This window comes from Nicotiana attenuata, chromosome 2 (genome assembly GCF_001879085.1).
Source record: "Nicotiana attenuata strain UT chromosome 2, NIATTr2, whole genome shotgun sequence".
Taxonomy (NCBI): domain Eukaryota; kingdom Viridiplantae; phylum Streptophyta; class Magnoliopsida; order Solanales; family Solanaceae; genus Nicotiana; species Nicotiana attenuata.
Window position 1 is genome coordinate 52,023,668 of NC_031990.1, and position 18,807 is coordinate 52,042,474.

The following is an 18,807-nucleotide window of genomic DNA, read 5'->3' on the forward strand; positions in this document are numbered from 1 at the left end:
GGGGGGGGGGATCGGGCGCTAGGGTTTCGGCTGGGTAAATTTAAATTGAAATTGGGCTGGGTATTGGGTTAAATTAAGGCCAAAATTGAAATAAAATAGGGCCAGATTTTAAATAGCCATTTTTAATAACTAAATAATTTATAAAAAATAATAAATAAATTCCAAAAAACATCTTTATATACTAAAATAATTTAAAATATTCATTTAACATCTTAAAAATGTGGAAGACCATTTTATGCATAAATAATGTAATTATACATTAGTATGGGCTATTATTGCAAAGATGTGCAATTTAGCCTAAAAAATGTAAATATGATTACAAAGATGCACTAAAATTATTTAAACACTATGTTGGCATAAATAATGAATTTAGATGGCTAAATCATCATAAAAGTAATTTAAAAAATAATTATTGGATATTAATAAATAAAAAGAGTAGAAATAAATTGATTTGGAGCTTTAAAATTATAAAAAATGCTTATGCATGCTTATAACTGCATATGTGCTATTTTGAAAATATGTAGATGTTTAAAAAATATATGACGAAAAATTGGGTATCAACAGCTATTGCAGCTTGGCAATCACAATGCATCGACACAGAAGTTGTCGGTTTAATTCCTAGTGGAATACTCGCCAAAAGGTTCTTTAACCACCCGGCCTCATTGCAGCTAATTCCAGTGCCACAAACTCAGATTCCATGGTAGATCTAGCTATTATTGTTTGTTTAGCTGATTTTCATGCCACAGCACCCCCACCGAGGGTGAACACAAAGCCACTAGTGGATTTTGTCTCATCTGAATCAGAGAAATAATTAGCATCACTGTGTCCTTCTAGTACAGTGGGAAATCCAATATATTTAATACCATAGTTCATGGTACCTCTCAAATATTTCATTATTCTTAGCAATGCATTCCAATGATCATGACTCGGGTTTTGAGTATATCTACTCAATCTACACAGAGCATATGCAATATCAGGTCTAGTAAAATTCATCAAATGCATTAGACTACCAATAATTTGAGCATATTTATTTTGGTCTACAGCATCTCCCTTATTCTTTTTTAACTGACAACTAGCATCATAAGGAGTGCTCACAAGTACCACATCAAAATTATCAAATTTTTTAAGAATTCTTTCAACATAATGTTCTTGAGTCAACATCAAACTATTGCCATCTCTTACAATTTTCATGCCTAAAATAATATTAGCTTCTCCCATGTCTTTCATCTCAAAGTTAGAAGACAAGAAAATTTAGTTTTTTGTACCAAATCAAGGCTAGAACTAAAAATAAGCATGTCATCCATATAAAGGCAAATAATAACACATGTACTATCATTAATCAATACTTGATCAAATTTTTCATGCCACTGTTTAGGTGCTTGCTTTAGACCATATAAAGATTTTAGCAATTTACATACTTTATTTTTTTGGCCAGACACTATACAACCCTCAGGTTGCTCCATGTAAATTTCCTCTTCCAAATCACCGTTTAAAAATGCAGTTTTAACATCCATTTGGTGAATAAAAAGTTTATAAATAGAAGCCAAGGCAAGTAAAACACGAATTGAGGAAATTCTAGTTACAGGAGCATAAGTATCAAAATAATCAACATTTTGCTTTTGGTAAAACCTTTTGCAACTAGTCTAGCTTTGTATTTATCAATAGAACCATCCGGATTGAGTTTCTTCTTAAAAATCCATTAACAACCAATAGGTTTAGCTTCCGGAGATAAATCAACTAAAATCCAAGTTTTATTTTGTAAAAATTAATTTAATTCTACATCAATAGCTTCAGAATATGTTAAAGGATCATTATCCACCAGATAAGTATAAAAATCATTACCAAAAGATCTTTCTTTCCTTGGTCTTTTGCTTCTTCTTAAATCCTCACTTTCAAAATTATTTGGCGTAATGGCTTCCCGGCCACTTAAACTTGTACTGGTTTGTAAAGCCGATACATGAACTTATATTTTTCCTATTTGAACATTCAACTTGACAAAATGAGTACTAATAAACACATTTGACCATTGACCAAGCCTATGTGGAAGTGGCACAGTTGACATGACTAAATTGTATGCAAATCACGCTGCCAAGGCGCGTGAATAGCTTTATTTTTATTAAAAAGATATTAGAAATAGAATAAATATAAATAAGAAAGAAAAAAAAAAGAAAATAAGACCTTTCTCTCTCCCCTTCTCTTTTCCCCTCCCCTCCCACCTATCTCATCTTCCCAAGCGAACTCTCATCCCCATCATGTAATTTTTTTTCATTTTCTATCCTACTTTCCCTCCCCTTCCCCGTTTCTTTTTCCCCTTTCTCTTCCCCATTCAATAATTTTTTCTTTTATTTGCTAGTCTCCACCCACCTTTCTCGTCCCAACCTCCCTCAATTCCTCTTTACCAGTACCTCCATTCATTATTCGTTGCCATCAGCCTCCCTTTCTCTTCTTCTTTCATTTCCGTTTCTCTTCTTTCTTATATAGTACACCTAGTTAGTAGATTTGTCACTGATAGATGAATTGAGAAAAGATTAGGTTGATTTAATATCGGTGGCAATTAGTTAAATACTTTGAAATAGATGTTTGTTGGCTTTTAGATAATTTATGTCGGTGGAACAACAATAGATTTTACTGGAAAAAGGTGGGTAAAGGGGGAGGGTGTGATTCGGTGGTAGGTCATTATGATTTGAATATGAAGCTTTCATATAGGAGGAAGAAGATGATGGTGGTTGAAAATGGCTGAGGTTTGGAGTTGTTGGTGGACTATTGGCTGTGTATGCTGGAGAAAAAAGAGAAAGAAAAAGAAATTAAAAATTTTAAATATTATTTTCTTTTAATAATATATGACCCACAAATCCACATGTCATATAATAAAGACCAAATATGTGACATGGCATTCATGTCAGAGCAATTGGCGATCACGTTCAACAGAAAGTATTTATTAGTATTCGTTCCGTCAAGTTGAAGTCTTCAAGTGGGAAAAGTATAAGTTCATGTATCGGCTTTACAAACTAGTACAAGTTTAAGTGGTTAGGAAGCCATTACGCCAAATCATTTTGAAAAATTGGAACATGTAAAATATTATCACTTGGAATAATAGGAGCATCAGAAATTTTCTCAAATTTCAAAGGAAAAATATTTAAAAAAAATTCAGCATTTTTTGTTTCAACAATAGTATTGTTTTCAAGTACATCACTTTTGACTACTAAAAATCTGTATGTTGCACTGTTTTCAGCATACCCAATAAACATACAATGAGATCTTTTAGATCCTAATTTTCTTTTCTTAGGATCAGGAAACATAACTTTAGCAAGACACCCCCACACTTTAAAATATTTCAAATTAGGTGGATACCCTCTCCACAACTCATAAGGAGTTTTACCCATTTTCTTTTAAGGAATTCTATTTTGTAAATGACAAGCAGATAGAATGGCTTCCCCCCAAAGATTATCTGGAGCACCAGAACTAACAAGCATGCTATTCATTATTTCCTTTAAGGTCCTATTTTTTCTTTCCACTGCACCATTTGATTGTGGAGAATATGGTGGAGTTATCTCGTGAATTATGCCTTCTTTCTCACAATAATCATTCGAAAAAATAAATTACCACCTCTATCGGATCTAACTCTTTAGATTTTCTTATCCAATTGATTTTCTACTTCAGATTCATAAATTAAAAACTTATCAAAAGCTTCATCTTTATTTCTCAACAAATAAACTTTTGTATATCTAGAAAAATCGTCTATAAACATCACATAATATTTTTTTTCCCTCCTCTAGTCATAGTTTGTTTCAAGTCTCCTAAATCAGTATGGATTAAACTTAACAATTCATATTCTCTAAACATAGAGGCACATGATTTCTTAGTTTGTTTAGCTTCTGCACAAACTTCACACTTATCAATATTTGAAATTTTAATATTTGAAATAAGACCTTCGGAATGCATTTTCTTAATATAAGATAAACTAACATGTCCTAATCTAGCATGCCATAAATTAAAAGAATCAATCAAGTAAGCATTGAGTACAAACAATCCATGGTTATAATAACCTTTGCCAATAAAATTATTATTTTTGGTCGACATGACCTTATCAGATTCAAAAGGAACCTTCACCCCCACTTTTCCTAATAATCTCACAGAGACCAAATTGGCACGGATACTAGGAACATGCAACACGTCATTCAATGCCAAAGTTTTACCAGATGTGAGTTTGAGAAGAACTTTGCCTTTTTCAAGAACTGGAGTAGTCCTTGAGTCACCAAGATATACAACCTCTTCTCCTTCCTCAACTTGGGTGTAAGACACAAAGTCTTTTTTTTAGCACATATGTGCCTAGTGGCACCCGAATCTAACACTCAATCTTTCACATTGGCCACCAGATTCACTTGGGAAACAACTGCAGCAATTATGTCATCCGCATTCCGAGATTAGTTATACCACGATTTTATATCAACCAAAAGTAGGATAAACTCATCTCAAATTTAATCCCGCAATCTATTATCCTTTATCCCTCGTACCAAACGTGTCCTTAGTATTTTCGCCAGCCTAATCAATGAATGCAAGATAATATTTATTTAACATATGAATTTTTTCATTACTTAACTATGGGAAAATATAAGTATGTAATCTCACTTTAATTTGTTCTTTAGAAAACACTTACAACAACGATAACAACCTATTAAAATCTCACAAGTGAGGGGTCTGTGGAGGGTAATATGCACGAAGACCTTACCCCTACCTCGATGGAGTAGAGGGTTGTTTCTGATAGACCCTCACCTCAAAAAAACGAAAAAGACGAAAGAGACAATATATCAGTACCATCAACAGAAACCATAGAAATAATAACAACATCATAAGAACCAGAAAATAGATGAAATGCAATAACAATAATCAATAAATACCGTCAGGTGCTATGAAATACGGAAGAATAATGTGAACACAACATTAACCACTAGTAGTCTAAGACAAACCCTATCAGACTAGCCTCACATCCTGTACGAAGTAGCAAAATGCTCAACTACCTCCTAACCTACAACCCTAATGATCGACCTACACAGCTTTCTATCAAGGGGCATGTCCTCGAAAATCAGAAGTCACGCCGTGTCCTGCCTGATCACCTCTCCCCAATACTTCTTAGGCCGCCCTTTCCCTCTACTCGTACCCATCAAAGCCAACCCCTCACACCTTTTTACTTGGGCATCAGGACTTTTCCTTCGCACATGCCCAAACCATCTAAGCCTCGCTTCCCGCGGTTCGTAGAAAACACTTAGTTTGGTGTAAACGTAGTATGCAAGTATCTTCCTTGTTTCTAAGCGCACGAGTAAAATAGCATTAGTATTTGTTTCAACTTCCTTTCACAAAGCAGTGAGTAATAACTTTATATTTCATTGTTCTGTTTTTACTTTTCCTCCATTGTTCTTACGTTTTTCTCTACTTTAACCAATAGAATTGATATAGTTTCCCTTCCTTATAGTAATGGAGAGTCCTGTACATGCATTGTTTGATAAGGCCAAACTTAAAGTTTAATGTACAATAACACATAACAGTGATAGAAAAATATTTTTGATATCTCAAAAATAAATATTCTAAAACTATGTCTAGATTCATTTTCTTACTATTATATTAATGAGTCATTAATATAGTAATTATTTTAAAATATTTGTAACAGAAAATTAGTTAAATTTGAGTTCAATTTGGAACAAAATAAATTAGACAATTGAATAGTCATTAGTATGTATTTGTACGTTATTGAAAAGTCACTGACGTTAATATTTGAAAAATTAATGACCAATCTTAATGAATTTTTAAAGTCTCATTCATTTCAGATCTTGGCATTGAACTCTTAATGAATTCTTAAGTTTCTTTCATTTTTCAGATGTCCATCTTCTTGGACTATATATAAAGCTATTTGGTTGCGTTCATGGTAGTAGTATGGAAAAAAGTTTAAAAATTTCTTTCATTTTCTTTTGTGCTGGGTTTTCTTTTATACAATCTTTATTGTTTCTCCTCCTAGTTATACTAGAAGCGTTTGTTGAATCCTGGGGGATACGCCTAAAATTATTTATCTAGGTGTGGGCAAAATATCCTTAAGGACAGTGTCTTTGACACGCTTCAAGCTAAACCTTTTATTCTCCAACAATCATCCATTTTTTTTTACAACAATCTTAAGGATATTTTCACGTAGTTATTATGGAGAATAACGGTGCTAATGTTGCTGTTGATGCTACTACACCTGCTGCACCAACTGTTTCTGTTGCTGTTCCATCACCAATTACCTATGCCAAACCTTTTCCTGATGTTTCGAAAATTGAGGTTTTCGGTGGAAATAATTTTAAGCGTTGGCAGGAAAGGGTGCATTCTATTTTGGATATACATGGAGTTGCTTTTGCACTTACTGATCCTAAGCCAACTGAAGCAACTTCCATTAAGATGGATCAATGGGTTCATGCTAATAAGGTAAGTAGACATACTATAATTTCTACTCTTTCTAACGAATTGTTCGATGTCTACGTTTCCTACAAGGAGGCAAAAGAACTCTAGGAGTCAATGATAACAAAGTACACTGCTGAAGATGCTACTAAACAAAAGTTTGTAATTGAAAACTACTACAAGTGGGAGATGACGGAGGACAAGGACATAACTGCACAAATCAACGAATATCACAAGTTGATTGAAGATCTCAAATCTGAAGATATTTCTCTGCCCGAACCATTTGTTGTTGGTGTGCTAATAGAAAAACTTCCCAAATCTTGGAGTGACTACAAACAACAATTGAAACACAAACACAAGCAATTGTCGCTGAAGGACTTGGTCAAGCACATTATAATCGAAAATACCAATCGCAAGCAAGCTGTTGCTGACAAAAGATAGAAGATTGCTACAAGAGCCAACCTTGTGGAGGACAATAAGCGGCAGAACAAATCAAGTAACATGTATGATAAAAGAAGTGGTTATAAGCCCTAAACCAACAATCAAACCTTCAAGAAAAAAGGCAGCTGTTTTGTGTGTGGCAAACCTGGCCATCATGCTGCTCAATGCCGGAAGACGTTTGGGAAAGACAATCCCGCTAAGGCTAAAGTAAATTTAACTGTTATCGCAGGATTGTAGTGTTAGTTTTATTCGGGAAAGTGGGATAAAATCCTGAGATAACTAATCACATAATAATTAATCTTGGGATAACTTGTTTTCCAACCAAACGACGTGAACATAAAAATTTTCCATAAATAATCCCCGGCAAAAGTGAAACCAGAAATACTCAATTGGGAGAGCATGTGATAGTCTTCAATTGATTGAAAGATCTTTCTTCATTTGAAGAAAGCAGAGGGACCTAGGAAGAACTAATCTTTAAAAGGTAGCAATTGAAGAAATGGCATAAAAATTTAGGGACCCAACAAAGAAATGATTGTTGAGTTCACAACATGAAAATACAGGAATTAGGGCCCCATCATTTTCGTATAAACTCAATTATAGAAAGTTCTTCATTTTCTTTTGTTTGACCATATTGTTTTTGCTTCATCAATTTCTCTATTTCCATTTATGTGGAAAAGGAACAAAAACATATCATGTGAATACTATGTTCTTTCCTGAATTTCGATCAGTATCATTTGGGGATTTGAACGACTTTTTGACATATTCTCTTCTTCTTTAATTGCCATTTATGTTGTACACAATAATTTATCGTTATGAGTTTACTATCTGTAATTGAGTCGGATAATGTTATAAGAAGAATAGCTGTGAAATTGAGTCAATTGTCGGACAATCCATGGTATCGTAATGAGGATTTGAAGGAATTGATTATAATGACTATCGCCTATTGGTGATTGTTGTCATTATATGATATTACAAGATTATATTATGAAGTCTACTAGATAGAGGTTTATGAATTTAAAATATGACTATAATATATGTTGAGTATTTAAATGTTTTTCATTGAATATGTATACAAAACTTATATATTCCAATTAGGACATGAATTAATTTATTATTCACCGAGTTTGTTGATTCACCCTACTCATTTATAAGTATACAAACTCATGTGCCGACGTTGAGGCTGACGCTTTAGCTGGTCCGTGTAGTTAGAGTTCTGATGAGCCCCACACTTGTTCTCTGAGGCTATTTGTAAGTTGCTTTCATACTTTGGATTGAGATGTATGGTTAATATGTAAGAATATTGACACGATATAACTCAAGATCAAATATGATATTAAGACACAAAACAAATTTAGATTAGCAAGAACAATTACTAACCTATTTGAGCCATACTGCGATATATGGCAGCGTCAATGAGATAGCAACCATACACAATAAATGTTCTGAAATAATTCTGACTATGTGTTTATATAAGAGCTTACGTTTATGAACTATCATCGGGTTGAGCCTACACTCACCGTTGTACTAGACCTACCAAGCACGTAAAGTGCACGACACAATAACCAATTATCACAGTTATAATTGGGCTTACGTTTATGAACTATCATCAAACCCGAATATTTAAATAAAAATAAAATATTTAATAATGTAAGCTCATTTTTCTTAAGTAATATTCTAGAGTTTGCTCCATGAATTTCATAGTAGGATTTCACTTGAATTGAGCATTCACTTAATCTGAAATTGGTTTATAGCATATAGGGAATTTTTAGCTAAATGCTTATGAGTTGAGTAGATATGATAGATTGTTAGATAAGAACATGTGTAATAAGTATAGGTTATGTGGTGGAGTTGTATTTTTTGGGGGCGGAAACTCTAATTTTCACTGATTGATGAGGCTTTCTAAGATAGTTTACTGGCCTATCCGTGTCTAATTCCGCATCATGCCAGTAAGAAAAGATGCACATCAATTGATTTCTTAATCATCTAATCCAATGAAATAAGATAAATAGAGATTTGTTACCAAGAATGGGAGCAGAAACTTATGATAATTTACACAAGGAACAAACTTGATCATTTGTGGATTTAAATATTGTTTTATTACATAAAATACCAAAAAAAAAAAATGAGGCTTGCAAATACTTCAAAAATTAAAGGATATATGTGTTTCAGCAGAAAATTGATTGAATGTATGTGTAATTAATCATGTTTGGGGAGCTAGAGATGACCTCATTTCTGGAGACAGTATCTTGAATTGGGTACAAAAGGGAGACCAATGGAAGAAGCAACAGTTTTAACCTATTTGATGACACTCTAGTCATAATAGACCTGCAGACCAAAACTGCATAATGGGATGGTCCCCATTGCCCATCATAGGTCCCTTTGCCCCTCCTCTGCTCTCTACTCAGTCTCCTCAGTTATTGTGTCAAGCTGTAGAGTTTCATTGTTGATTTGAGAGCACTTCTTGACAAGCATATACAGGTAATATTAGTAGTTGCATTGGCCCTTTCTCCTCTGCCTCCACCTCCCCCTTTTATCCAATTCCTGGCCAATTAGGGCATCTCCAATTCTTGCACTATTTTTTTACACCAAATAACTTCAATCCATTACACTAATTTTTTATATCAAAAAAGAATATTCTTTTTATATTCTACCCTCTCTTCTATATTATATTAATTTTTTTATAAAACAATTCCTTTCTTTTTTCTTTTTTACATATTTATCCCTTATAATTCATATTTCTTTCTTATATAACCATTTAATGTAAAATTATTTTATACCTTTAATTTTTAAATAATATATTATAAACAAATATTATACATTATACATATTAATGTATAACTCAAATAACAATGAAATCATTGATGAGATATAATTAAATAAATATTACATTACCGTAAAATTTAGTATTATTTTTACATAATATTCAACTTGCAAGATTAGTATCTTGCTCCCATAAATGCTCTATTAATATATTGCAAAGTGCAAAATGAGCATACACTCAATATTTTAATGATATTGATGGATCTGAAAGCGGCCTTCCAAACAGTGGCGGATCTAGGATTTTTAAATTGTGGGTGCTTAATTATTTTTTATCTGAAAATTACATTTGAGACTGGGTGCTCAAGTAATATATTTGTATGAATTACTATTTTTTCTATATAAATAATAGTGTATGGCTCCAAAAGTAATGGGTGCTTAAGCACCCATACCCTCTAACATGCATCCGCCCCTGCTTCCAAAGTATTAGATTATTGTTGTAATTTTCTCATCCCATTATGTTATTAAATGTGTTTTCAATTTAATCTATGTCAGTCGCTATTGTATTAAATATTTATTTATGTGATAATCAATGAACATTGTGTTATTTACTAACAACATATTATATTTCAGTATTGCACTATTCAATTTTTTTATGGTTATATATTTTTATGCAATTATAACATAATAAAATTAAATTAAAATTTTATATAAAAATAAAATATACGAAAATTAATTTATAAAAATTATACACCAAAATTAAAATATAAAATTAATATTATAAAGATATTATAGAAAAATTATAATTAATTATAACATTATAATATGTTAAATTAAAAGTGTTATATAATAAAAGATAATAGTGAATAGTAATGGTGTTGATGAATAGTGTTACACCAAATTTGGTGTAACACTAGGTGTAACACTATTCACACACCAAAATAGTATAGTGTTACACCAAATTTGGTGTAACACTAGGTGTAACACTATTCACACACCAAAATAGTGTAACAAATGGTGTTGGGTTGGAGCAAAAAATACCAAATCTTACACTAAAATGGTGTTTGGTGTCAAAATTGGTGTTGGGTTGGAAATGATTTTAAAGTGTAGGGCTTTTGAAAGCCGATACACAAACTTTGAACTTTCCCATTTGAACACTCGAACTCATCATTCCCTTACCTAATAAACACTTCTGACCCTTGAGCCTATGCGCGTGTATTACACATATACAAACGTGTCCATCCGGTCAGCAAATGATCCATCCAGTCAGCAAATGACCAACGCGATTGTTACGCGTCAAGGGTGCGAAAACAAACCCCAACTGATTGGGGTCCCCCCCCCTTTTAATCAATAGACCGATCAAAATCTGCCATGAACTTCCATAAAATTTACCATTTTTCACTTCTAACAAAATTGGTTTTTTTNCCCCCCTCTTTTAATCAATAGACCGAACAAAATCAGCCATGAACTTCCATAAAATCCACCATTTTTCACTTCTAACAAAATTCATATAATTCATACCCCAATAACAAGTCAAAGAGTCGATGAGCCACCTTCTAAAATTCCGTCGAGGCAAAAAAGAGCTGGCAAAGCTATGTTAAAGAAGAACACGAATGGTGAAATCCAAAAGAGAGAAGAAGTTAGACCGTGTAATTAGAAATTTTCACCCAAAATTCGTCATTTTTTAATGGTCTTTCTCTTTTCTCTATTTGTCTTCCAGTTTGAGAGAGGGAATTATTGTGAGAGAAAGATTGACAGAAAATTTTTAATAAAATTTATTGTTTTTCTTTGTTTTTCACCACTTCTACTGGGTCTGGAACAACCAGATGAAGAAGCGGGGAAAGATTGGAGTGAGGGAGAAAGAAAAGAAGGAGGGGGGAGGAGGAGCAGCAGAACCCTACCGATAAATCCTCGTCAAAATCAAACTCCAAAACTGACATCCAATCCCTTAAGCAGGATTCATCATCTTCTGTGGCTTCCAAAGCACTAACGGACGAGCAAAAAACCGATGATTTAAACCTTCTCCGACAGGAGGTGATTCGCCGCCTTTGGTTGCTGAAATAACCGGTGACTTTGTTCGGAGAAGTTGATGTGGCAAGGGGAATAAGGGTTTAATAATTTTGGAGCAGGGGCTTATTTTCTTTCTTTTTCTTTGTATTTTTTTTTATTTTAGATTTTTTTTAATAAAAATTATTGTAGTGAAGCGCTTAGTTTAGGTGATTTGCACATACTTTGTCCATATCACCTCTGTCACTGCCACATGTGCATGGTCAACGGTCAAATATGTTTATTAGTTATCAAATATACAAGTTCGAGGATTCAAATGGGAAAGTCCAAAGTTTCTGTATCGGCTTTCAAAAGCCCTACAACTTTAAGTGGCCAGGAAGCCATTACGGCTTCTTTTTTCATCAGCAACCCCCTATCCCAAACCTACTCACTTGACTACTTTGAACCCCCACCCCCGCCGTTGGACAGGGACAGTGGGAGAGTATTAGCTACGAGTTCGGACGAATCCAAAAGAATTTATTTAGATTTTGTATATATATTAAGAAATTCATTGATTAGTTCGGTTTTAATATAAAATTTATAAATACTAGACGGGGTAAAGCAATCGCTCTTTACGAGAGTTCTTTATTTTTAGTTCTCGAACTCAAAAATTTCAAATGCTCAATTACACAATTCTGACAAGGGAAGTAAAATGGCATACCTAAATTTGTAATTATTCAAATAAGAAAAGAACTAATTACAATTGAGGCTACATTATTTCTGAGAAAAAGAGTAGAATTCAAAACTTTAAAATCTTTTAAGACTTTTGTTGACTACAAGATATAAGAGAATATCCTTGCACACTTCCAAAAGTTCTTTCTACTTCTCTTAAAGCTTTGCCACCACACCTATATAAGACTACGACTCACAATTTCAACTTTTCAGAGTTGGCAGGAGTAATTACTTACTCTCTCCGTTCGCTTTTACTTGTCATTATGGACCATACACATCCCTTAAAAAGTAATAACTGAGGTACAAAATTTATCATAATACCCATAGTAATTGATGCATATCTCTCGTCCTGCATGTGCGTGTGGTGTGTTTGTGAACAGGTTCTACGATCAGATTTTCGGCGCAAACTACTAGCGTCGGCTGTGGAATTCAGGTCAGGCAACTTTCCGGTGAGCAGTTTTCCATTCGAGTGGTTGTCTTTGCAGTCGAAGGTTAGATTTTCGGCAGGTATCTTGGCTCGAGGTGACATTCAACCGAGGTCTAGTCGATTTGGCAGTCCATCTTCAATCCGGGTATCGTCGCTCTTGTTTACTTTATTCAGGAGTTGGTACCTCCTATTCTTCAATCACTTTTTCTATTTTTCTTGTTAACCAATTAGTTTGGGATAGATTAAGCCTAATTCTTGATTGTATACTTGTTCTCTCAATTAGTTTATTTGTATGTCTACTTTTTTTTATAGTAACTGTTTTGGGATTCTAGTCGATAGATTTTAGTTCTTTTAATTACTTATACTCTTAATTAGTGCATTCACCTATTTTCTATCATTTAGTTTTAGATTACAGTTCCTTCGGTTCCTTTATTTTATTTCTTCACCTCTTTTTTTATCCTATAGTTGTAGATTATAGTTCCTTTAGCCCCTTTGTTTTATTTTTACACCTGTTTTTCAGACCTTTAGTGGTAGATTCTAGTTCACGTTAGTTCCTTTAGTTTATTTCGTCACATGTTTTGTGACCTTTAGTGGTAGTTTATAGTTTCCGTTAGTTCCTTTATTTTATTTCTTCACATGTTTTGTGACCTTTAGTGGTAGATTATATTTTGGCAATTCATTGTATCTTTGGTCGCTTGTTTTCGAGATAGCGCTTGCGTAGTGACCCATAGATTATAGTGGCTTTGGTAAATGATGGTAGGGTAAGGTCTTGTCCTCGGGGATGTCAGCATAGGGGTGGGGGTGTGGGGGTTAAGGGGGCTAAGGGTGCTACTAGGCTGAGAGTGGGGTCTTGGAACATAGGAACTTCGACTGGAAAATCTGTAGAGCTAGCGAAGATTCTCGAGAAAATGAAGGTTAATATAGCTTGTGTACAGGAGACTAGGTGGGTAGGAGATAAAGCGCGAGATGTGGGCAAACTTTGGTATTTGGGAGGGTGGGGGCAGGAACGGGGCAGGTATCTTGGTTGATAAAGACCTCCGTGAACTAGTGGTGGAGGTTAGGAGGGTGAATGACAGGCCGATGACTATTAAGCTAGTTGTTGGTGGTTTTACTTTTAACATAATTAGTGCGTACGCACCCCAAATAGGCTTGGATGAGGAAGTCAAGAGGCGTTTTTGGGAGGACTTAGATGAGATGGTGCGTGGTATCCCGCACACCGAGAAGCTTTTCATAGGAGGAGATTTCAACGGCCACATTGGAGCGACGCCCGGGGGTATGATATTGTGCATGGTGGCTTTGGTTTTGGAGATAGAAACGAAGGAGGAACGTCTTTGCTGGACTTTGCTAGAGAATTTGATTTGGTGATAACAAACTCGAGTTTCCCGAAGAAGAGGGGCAGTTGGTTACCATCCGAAGTTCGGTGGCGGAGACTCAGATTGATTGTGTACTTTGTAGGAAGTCCGATAGAGGTCTTTGCAAGGTCCTCCCAAGTGAGAACCTCTCGACCCTTCATAGGCTCCTGGTCATGGACCTTGAGATCACGAGGAAGAGGAGGAAGAGGAGGAAGAGGGCGATGTATAGCCAACAAAGTATAAAGTGGGGAGCCTTAACGGAAGCTAAAGCGCAGGAGTTGGGGGTCAAGCTGGTGACTATGGGGGCTTGGAGGAGTAGTTGGGACGCAAACGCTATGTGACCATGACTGCACAGTGCATTAGGGAAGCCGTGAGAGAGGTATTAGGGGTCTCAAAGGGTTACTCTAGTGGTCAAAAGGGAGACTGGTGGTGGAATGGAGAGGTGCAAGGAAAAGTTGATACCAAGAAAGCGACGTATCTGAAGCTAGTGGAAAGTGTAGACGAGGAGGAGAAGAGGGCGAATAGGGAGTATTATAAGTTGGCTAAGAAAGAGGCATAGCTAGTAGTTACGGCGGCAAAAACTGCAGCTTTTAGTCGGTTGTATAAGGAACTCGAGGGCCGAGGTAGGGATAAGAGGTTGTTCAGGTTAGCCAAGGCGCGAGAAGGGAAGGCGCGTGACTTGGACTAAGTGAAGTGCATCAAGGACGAAGAAGGTAGAGTTTTGTTGGATGTGGGGCTTATCCGTCGGCGATGGAAGACCTACTTCCATAGTCTCTTGAACGAGGAGGGGGACATGAGCGTTGTACTAGGTGATTTGAAACTTTCCGGGAGTCGTTGTGACTTTGGGTATTGTAGGCGGATTAGAGTTGATGAAGTTGAGGGTGCTATGCGTAAGATGAGCAGGAGCAAAACGACCAGGCCAGATGAAATCCCGTGGAGTTTTGGAAGAATGTGGGCAAGGCGGGCTTGGAGTGGCTCACTAGGTTATTTAATGTCATTTTTAGAACGAAGAAGATGCCCTAAGATTGGAGCTGGAGCACGATGGTTCCTGAAAACAAGAACAAGGGTGATCAAACTCTTTCTTCCCAGCTAAGCTAAAGAAGATCTAACCCTCCTCTTCCACTGAGGCCACTTCCTTCTTACCATTTAGCTATTTTCCCCATCGAGCAAAATTGCAATAATTATCGGGGTATCAAGCTGCTTAGCCATACTATGAAAGTCTGGGAGAGAGTGCTAGAACTAAGGGCGAGGAGGAGTGTGACTATTTCCGAGAACCAATTTGTGTTTAAGTCGGGGCGTTCGACTACAAAATCCATCCACCTTATTAGGAGATTGATGGAGCAGTATAGGGAGAGAAAGAATAATTTGCATATGGTGTTCATCGACTTAGAAAAGGCGTACGATAAAGTTCCAATGGAGGTTTTATGAAGATGTTTGGAGGCTAGAGGTGTTCATGTTGCCTACGTTAGGTTGATTAAGGACATGTATTATGGAGTAAGACTCGAGTGAGGACGGTGGGGGGGACTCGGACCATTTTCTGGTTATGATGGGGTTGCATCAGGGGTCAGCACTCAGCCCATTTTTGTTTTCTCTAGTGATGGACGTACTGACGCGCCACATACAAGGGGAGGTTCCGTGGTGCATGCTATTTGCAGATGATATTGTATTGGTTGAAGAGACGCGAGACAGTGTGAATGCGCAATTAGAGGTATGAAGGCAGACCCTGGAATCTAAGAGTTTCAAGTTGAGAAGGACCAAGACAGAATACTTGGAGTGTAAGTTCAGCGGCGAGACTCTAGGGGGGGAAGGGGAGGTGAGACTGGACTCGCAGGCCATGCCTAGGAGAGGGAGTTTTAAGTACCTCGGGTCTATTGTTCAGGGATGGGGAGATTGATGAAGATGTCGCACATTGTATTAGGGCGGGATGGACGAAATAGAGACTCGCTTCCGGTGTTTTATGTGACAAGAAAGTGTCACCAAAACTTAAGGGTAAGTTCTACAAAGTGGTTGTCAGACCAACGATGTTGTATGGGGCTGAGTGTTGGCCAGTCAAGATTGCTCATGTTCAAAAGATGAAGGTAGCAGAGATGAGGGTGTTGAGCTGGATGTGCGGGCACACCAGGTTAGATAAGATCAAAAAAGAGGCTATTCGTGATAAGGTGGGGGTGGCCTCAATTGAAGACAAGATGCGGGAAGCGCGGCTTAGGTGGTTTGGTCATGTGAGGAGGAGGAGCACAGATGCCTAGAGGCCCGGGAAACAAAGAGAAGATGTGTACGAACGAGATATCCAGCAACAAGAAGAAGGAAAAGGATTGAATAGAGGAACTCCCGAGCATTTGGCGATCTCAAATGTGTCGATATCAATGGTGACTCATTATTTCGAAAAAATAAGAAAAAAGACAAAAAGACCTCCTGATTCTATTTATAGAAAAAAATAGAAATCTTTAAAGAATTTCCGGTGAGAAGGTGTGGGAGGTTGACATTAGAGGGCCTACGGAGAGGTAGAGGTAGGCCAAAGAAGAGGTGGGGAGAGGTGATTAGGCAAGCCATGGCGCAACTTCAGCTGACCGAGGACATGACCCTTTATAGGAAGGTATGGAGGTCGAGAGTTAGGGTAGTAGAGTAGGTAGTGTAGAGTGTTCATAACATTAGTATTGGCACGCGGTCTCGTTTTCTGTTAGTAGTAGGTTTTTATGACTAACCGTTGTTTTCTTTCATTGCTGATCACTTTACTGTCTTGTTGTGTTATCCTGCTTTTATATGGCTCTTTGATATTGTCCCTTCTTGCCTATATTTTTATCAATGTGGTACTTATACTATCTTGAGCCGAGGATCTATTGGAAACAGTCTCTCTATCCTCACAAGGTAGGGGTAAGGTTTGCATACACACTACCCTCCCCAGATCCCACGGTGTGGGATAATACTGGTATGTTATTGTCGTTGTTTGTTTTAATGAATTTAAGAAAATAATTTAAAAAGAGTAATTAATACTGTAGATATAACAAGAAAAAAAAAATTGTCTTCTCTTGATATGCTAAAGTGACAAGTAAAAGTGAAAATCTATTTTAGAATACTGGACAAGTAAAAGTGAACGGAAGGAGTACTTCATGGCATATTTACAAAACTTAAACTATTCAAAGGAGAAAAGATGTAACAATAATAAACGCAGTGTAATTTCACATGTGGTCTCGGTCTTTGGAAAAGGAAAAAGTTGAAAGAAAAAAAGGTGAACCCAGGGGCGAAGCCAGCATACATGTTACGGGCTCGGTCGAATCTAGTGATTTTGGTTCAGATCTTATATTTATTTTAAGAAATCCATTTAATATATATGGCTCAAACTTTAATCGAAATCTTTTATTTATCTTAAGAACTATAATACCGAACCCAATAACTTTAAATCATGATTTCGACTCCAGATAAACCATGTTGACAAGGTATCTCTATGTCCTCCCTTTTTGGTTCTCTCTGCTAGGGATGACAAAAGCCAAAGATAACAAAGAAATCTTAGTAGTAATATGCATCAAACAAGATTTTGTGTTTACTCATACTTATTACTCCTTGAATGGGGTGCCACATGATTTCTCGGCTCTAATTTTATTTGCACACACGCAAAAAGCTAGTACATTTGACTTTTTTACGCAAAAATCATCATCTTCCATGCAAATAAGATCTCCAACAACTAAATCCTAGGTCCATTAACACTAATTAAGTACTAACATTAAATAAGTCTAAAAATGGCCTTTGATTAGTACCTTGGAATGCTCATTGAAGCCCATAAATTGCTTCTGCCTCTGCAAATGTGTATGGCAAGGTTATGGAGCTCATGACTTTAGAGGCCCATTTATCCATCCAATATTTTCTATATTTCTTCCTTTTTCCCTCCACTATTACCCTTTCTTTTGTCTTTTTTTTTTCTTCCTCTAATGCTTTATTCCTTCCTTTTTCGCTCAGGAGTAGGGATGGCAAAATGGTTAACCACCCATATTATCCACTAAAAATGAATTGGACAATGAATTTTTTAAAAATGGGTCAATTATAGATAAGAACCATATTATCCATTTAGAAAATGGATAACCAATAGGTAACTAATAGATAACCAATAAGTCTAACTTTTACATTTGTAAAGCCTCAAATTGGCGGTTACTCAAATTAGAGAGACTAAGAATTCTCCCAAAAGTGATCATATCCAGGAAGTCATGAATATATGGTTACTAGGGGTGTTCATAAAAAACCGAAAAATCGAACCAAACCGAAAACCAAACCAAACCGACCAAAAAAATCGATACCTTTTGGTTTGGTTTGGTTTTGGTTTTGAATTTTAAAAACCGATCAAATTTGATTTGGTTTTGGTTTTAATCAGAAAAAACCGAAAAAACCCGAACCAAACCGACTATAGGAGTAGCTATTTCAAATTTATTATCACATCTATATATATATATATGTATATTTTTATACAAAGTTTCAAAAATTTAATGGTAAATGTTAATAGGTTGCAATTTTAGTATAGTTCTTTACCTTTACATTCTAGTTTGATTGGTAGTTTTCTTTTGTTAATTGTAAGAATCCATTTCGTGTTAAAAATAATATATTTTTATTTGAGTCCTTAAATTATTCATCACTATATGATTCAATTATCATCAATATATCTTGGTAAATAATACATTTCTCAAAGGGCAATTGATTTGA

General features: G+C 35.7%; 1 protein-coding gene across 1 annotated transcript; it reads left to right on the forward strand.

Moving 5' to 3' along the window:
* Positions 13,736-14,680, forward strand: LOC109219627. The gene is made up of 3 exons (XM_019384103.1): positions 13,736-14,130; positions 14,225-14,414; positions 14,477-14,680. Exons 1-3 carry the CDS (start codon positions 13,736-13,738, stop codon positions 14,678-14,680), a joined length of 789 nt encoding a protein of 262 aa, XP_019239648.1.

Coding starts and splice junctions, on each gene's coding strand:
- LOC109219627 (XM_019384103.1), top strand. CDS start 13,736: ATGTGGGCAAACTTTGGTATTTGGGAGGGTGGGGGCAGGAACGGGGCA. Junction 14,131..14,224: donor TTGCTAGAGAATTTGATTTG/GTGATAACAAAC, acceptor TGTACTTTGTAG/GAAGTCCGATAGAGGTCTTT. Junction 14,415..14,476: donor AGGAGTTGGGGGTCAAGCTG/GTGACTATGGGG, acceptor ATGACTGCACAG/TGCATTAGGGAAGCCGTGAG.